Consider the following 4,769-nt stretch of genomic DNA (forward strand, 5'->3'; position numbering starts at 1 on the left):
AGAAGAGGAAACAAACTAGAGCCGGATGCTTGAGGTTTGGGATGAGGCCAGATTTAACAATTGCTCCCAACAATCCTGAAAACAATGAACACAACGCAGTAGGCCCACCATCTGTTTAGGAGGAGGGATGTCGATTGGCTCTCACTGTGAACAGAATATGCGTTGCTCTTATTGCCAAATTCAAACACATGCTGGTGCTCATTTTGAGCAGTTTTAAGCTAATTTAGAACAAGTATTAACAAGAAGAAGTCTGGCAATTGTCTTCACGTTTTTTCTTGAGGTACCGGGGCTGCAGCAAGTTTTAATTTTTCATTATATATAAATCTATTGATTCTTTTTGTGATAATTTACAAGTAAAAATGTTACTACAACCCAATGTCTTGAACGTGTTTGTTCAAAACCTCTACAAATTTAAAGCAGCATATCCTCACATTTGTGAAGTTGGAGTCCAAGTCATACTGGAAAATACAACACACTATCAAAATATCTACGAAATAAGAACTTTTATTCATAATATATTCATACTTGTACAAGTAAAATAAAATGCATATCTATGGTTCCATTGCAATCTCCATAAACACATTGACAGCATTCTTTTGGTAAATGCTACCCATAAACCCTTTCATGAAAATATAACTAAAATTGGGGGAGGTAAAACATTTGCTTTTTTGAACATAAAAAACATAACATTACCCAACAAATGCATCACTTTGAATAAATAATGGGGGGGAGATCGTTTATCTTCTTTAAACCGACCCAACATTCTTTGTGTGCGCTCTGTCTCTGATTTCCTGTATTTGTTTTCTGGTTTTTGTCTTCTTTTTTTTTTTCATCTTCCAGTGGTCTGTTTAAGCAGTAAAAGCTTTTGAGAGGGGAAAAGGGAGAAGACCCCGGAGTGTAGCTTTGACACAGTACAGTTAAGTACATAGAGAACAAACAATTTTGGGCACCAATTCATTATATACATTAGATCTGTAGTGTTCTGTAAAGGCATCCATTTCGTTAAATGTACTTTAACGTCTTCATCATCATTGTTTGTCCTCGCCCAAGTTGGGTCAACGCAACTCCTCGCTTTTCAGTCACTGTCTGTTGTCGATGTTGCTGCATCTTCTGTTATCATTGTCATGAGCATCAACAATCTTGAGTTCTGTGTTCAAAGTAATGGTAGGAGTCCTAAGACATGGCTAGAGATATCCAGATCATGGGAATGAAGAGACAACGCAGCACTTGCAAAGTAGAACCCCGGCTTTTGATGCAGTGGGCGTCTGATTTTGGCTTTTTGGAACACTTCTTTTTCTTTTTGTTTGACGCTGTGGATGACTCCAGATTGTCTATAAGGTCAGGGTTAAGATTTTCCAAAGACTTGTCCAGGGTGTTGGACAAGGTTCCCAGTGGTCCGTCATTCTGCTTATTCTGGGTCTCATTTTTCGTTCGTTCCGGCTCCTTATATTTAGGCTTAGACATGTTCTCCTTTTCCTTAAGGGGGTTGTTGGTAATCTGACGACTCTTGCCAGACAGGATGGAGGACTTGTCGTTATCTCCAAGGCAACACCTGGGAATGTTGTCTCCAAGAGGATTTTCGGTGGAAGAGAATTTCCCACTCGGCTCCTTGGAGCTGAAGAGATTGGTCTGGATTTGAGGCGTTTCCACACACCCCTCCAAGTCTTCACTTTTCAGTCGTTTCAGGTCCTTTCCTGCCAGGAACTCGGGAACGTTGCACTCCAACTCAGAGCTGGAACCTTTGAAACGTTTGAACCAGTCCCACAAGGTCCTTGCCCGGCAGTCGCAGATCCACTGGTTCCCGTTTAAACGCAGATACTGGAGAGACACCAGCGCGTCCATGGTCTCTCCGGTCAAGACGGTGAGATTGTTGAAGAACAAGAACAGCGATTTCAGCTTACCAAGATCAGTAAAAGCCCTCGGCTGGACATAGATAACCCGGTTCTGGTGCATCAGCAGCCGATCCAGATTGATTAAGCCTCGAAACATGTTGTCTGTCACTATCTTGATCTTGTTATTGTGCAGATAGAGATAGGTGAGGTTGGCAAGATCTAGAAAGGTGTCATCATGCAGGGTGAGAATGTTATTGTCCTGCAGGTAAAGGTACTGTAAGGAGAACATTCCTCGGAAAACCCCAACAGGGAGCACTGACAGGCCACACCTGTGCAGGTGGAGGGTGTGCAGCTTAGTTAAGCCCCGGAAGGCCGTGGGGCTGATGGTGCGGAGGTTGCTGTTGTCACCAATGTCCAGTTCTTCCAGCCTTTCCAAGCCGTAAAAGGCTCCAGCATCAATGTAGCTGATGTTGTTGGAGTAGAGCCAGAGAACTGTGAGATTGTGGCAAGAGCTGAAGCTGGTGGATCTCACCACCGTCAGCTTGTTGCTCTGGAGGAATATCCGTTGGCTTCGCACGGGGATCTCAGTCGGGATGGAAAACAGTCCTTGTTGTTGGCAGGCCACCGTGGGCCTGGGCTCGCTGTAGCACACACACTTGGCAGGGCAGCTGACAGTTTGAGGCACGAGGTTCAGCCACATCACCAGAAAAAGGAGTCGCACCCCTGCAGAGACAGAGAAACACACATCAGTGGGTTGGAAAATAAGGTGTATAAATATTGAAAATCACAGTGGTAATAAAGTCGCAAAAGTCTGTGAAAATAGATGAATTAAGGTCAGGATGTAATATGCATGAACCCCCTTGAAAGAACACAGGACATTCTAATTAGACAACACTATTTTGAGAATCAGTCTGAAATAGAGCATGAGCAAAGTGTCATGAAGTGTAGTTAAATGTGTCGTTTTTTGATGTTTCTTTACATTAACGTGCCATATGATATTTTTGAAAACATTAAGGATGTGTAAGCAATATCCAGTATGCCCAATTTAAGCCAATGCCACTGCAGACACCAGCAAATAACATAACCGACAAAATCCCAAGCATTTTATGTTACGTTCAGCACATTACTACAGAATAGGGAATCCTCGACATAACAGTTTTTCTTTTTCTTTTTTCTTCTCCAACCGTGATGCTATTTGGATCTGGGGACACATCTCCTCCCCGCTGCCTCTGCTGACGTGAGGACCTAAACAGCTGAAGAGAGTCCTGTGAAGGCTGACTCATTTCAATTGGGTGGGTGGCTTTTATGTGGAATTAGTTTGCCCTAATAGGGCGGACATAACTAATGGTGTTTCAGCGTTCCTGAGGTTGACATTTAGCCTGACGCTGGGAGATAAGCTTTCATGCCAGGCTAAGAGATTGATGCCTGGGGCCAAGGTGGAAAGAGGGCTACGGAGGCCCCACAAGAGTTTCCACTACTTCCATGACTGAAGCCTTTTTTTTAAGCGCAGCAGGAAGATGACATGAGGTGTGGTAGCACTCTGGGCGAGGCTTATAAAGACCCTTGAATGTGTTTGCCCCGAAGGCATCCATGTTTTAAAATAAGGCGTATTCCGCATTTGCTCGCATTAATTATTTCTGCTTGTCCTCTGCCAAGGATCAGCTCGCAACACAAAGCCAGGATAAGTGAATCGGGCTGGATAATCACATGCCAATGATCACTTCTGACATTACCGTGTTGTAGGTGCAGTCAAGGTAAAAAAATAAAAAATAGGGAACGCATCTGTTGGTGCTCACGGTCCCCTTTCATGAGGAGATGATGGTGTCAAAGTGTCACGGGCATGTCTAGGAGCAGCATATAATGTCAGGTACTCCTTCATTCCCCTTCAGCCCCTGTCCTTACTGAGGATTTCCAATCTCTGCTCCCATGCACATGTGAGGAATCCGGCTTGCTGGTTTGACAGGTAGCGAGGCTCTGGAAAATGCATGAGCCTTACTCAGCCTTACCCCGCACCCCCCTTCCTCCATCCCCTTGCCCCTTCTTCTCATTCCCCTGCAATGTGTTGTGGTGCAGCTCATCTCTGGACCTTGTTAAACGGAGCTCTGGTGTGGCCTGACAGCAGCCCTCTGCTGCACTTTCCTTCCAATCTCCCTGCTCAGCCGTCAGACTGCCACCGGAAAGCTGTCAAGACTTTCCACTCTTTCTGCATCGCAGCACTTTTCCCCTCAGCACTGCCTAACAATAGCCATATTTTATCGCACAGCACGCTCCGTGTATCTCCTCCACCGTCTTCATTTTTTTTCACCCCTCTGCTGTCTGTTCATTAACGGGCTATTTCCACCCACGCGTTGCATGTCAAAGCCTGGTTTCCTCAGCGCTCGGCATAATATGTTTTGTCTTTGTTATCGTCTGAGTGACAGCATAAGCCACACAATGTCATCAACTCCGTCCCAATTATTTTTCCCTCACTAACAGCGTCTTCTCATCTGCATCACGCTGATCTTTGTTATATGTCACGTTTTCATGGACATATTTCCAAATGACCTGTGCATGACTTCCCAGTTCCACCTCTCACCTTCCACTCTAGAGGTTTGTATCTACTGTATGTACAGCTGCTGTCTGAGCGGTGTTCACACCATTGATGGGTCAACAATATGGGTTTTCCACCTTTTTTTATTGGCCTCACTACTTTCTTGTCTTTGCCCCGAATCTAAAAAGTTGCAAAGATTACACAACAATCTGTGTTTGTTGACACAAACTTAAATATCTTAAAATATAGAAACAAGGTTATGGATACAACAAATAAATATATAATCCATTCCTTATCGTCTTCTGCCAGCTTTGGTTTCAACACTTAATCTTCCCCTATCTGCTGTGTCAAAACATGGCTCCGAGCTCTGCCTTCCTGTTTTAGACCCTGCCGGTGACGTCTCTTCT

The 4,769-nt window shown here is 44.3% G+C and overlaps 1 protein-coding gene across 1 annotated transcript; it reads right to left on the reverse strand.

Annotated features, from left to right (window-relative positions):
• Positions 1-488: 488 nt before the first annotated feature.
• Positions 489-2,532, reverse strand: rtn4r (reticulon 4 receptor; the record flags this gene model as incomplete). Its single annotated transcript, XM_079221656.1, has 1 exon — positions 489-2,532. The coding sequence occupies one exon, from the start codon at positions 2,530-2,532 to the stop codon at positions 1,174-1,176; it is 1,359 nt and encodes a 452-aa protein (XP_079077782.1). The 3' UTR covers positions 489-1,173.
• Between the last annotated feature and the right edge of the window lie 2,237 nt (positions 2,533-4,769).

This window comes from Taurulus bubalis (assembly GCF_910589615.1).
Source record: "Taurulus bubalis genome assembly, chromosome: 8".
Classification (NCBI taxonomy): domain Eukaryota; kingdom Metazoa; phylum Chordata; class Actinopteri; order Perciformes; family Cottidae; genus Taurulus; species Taurulus bubalis.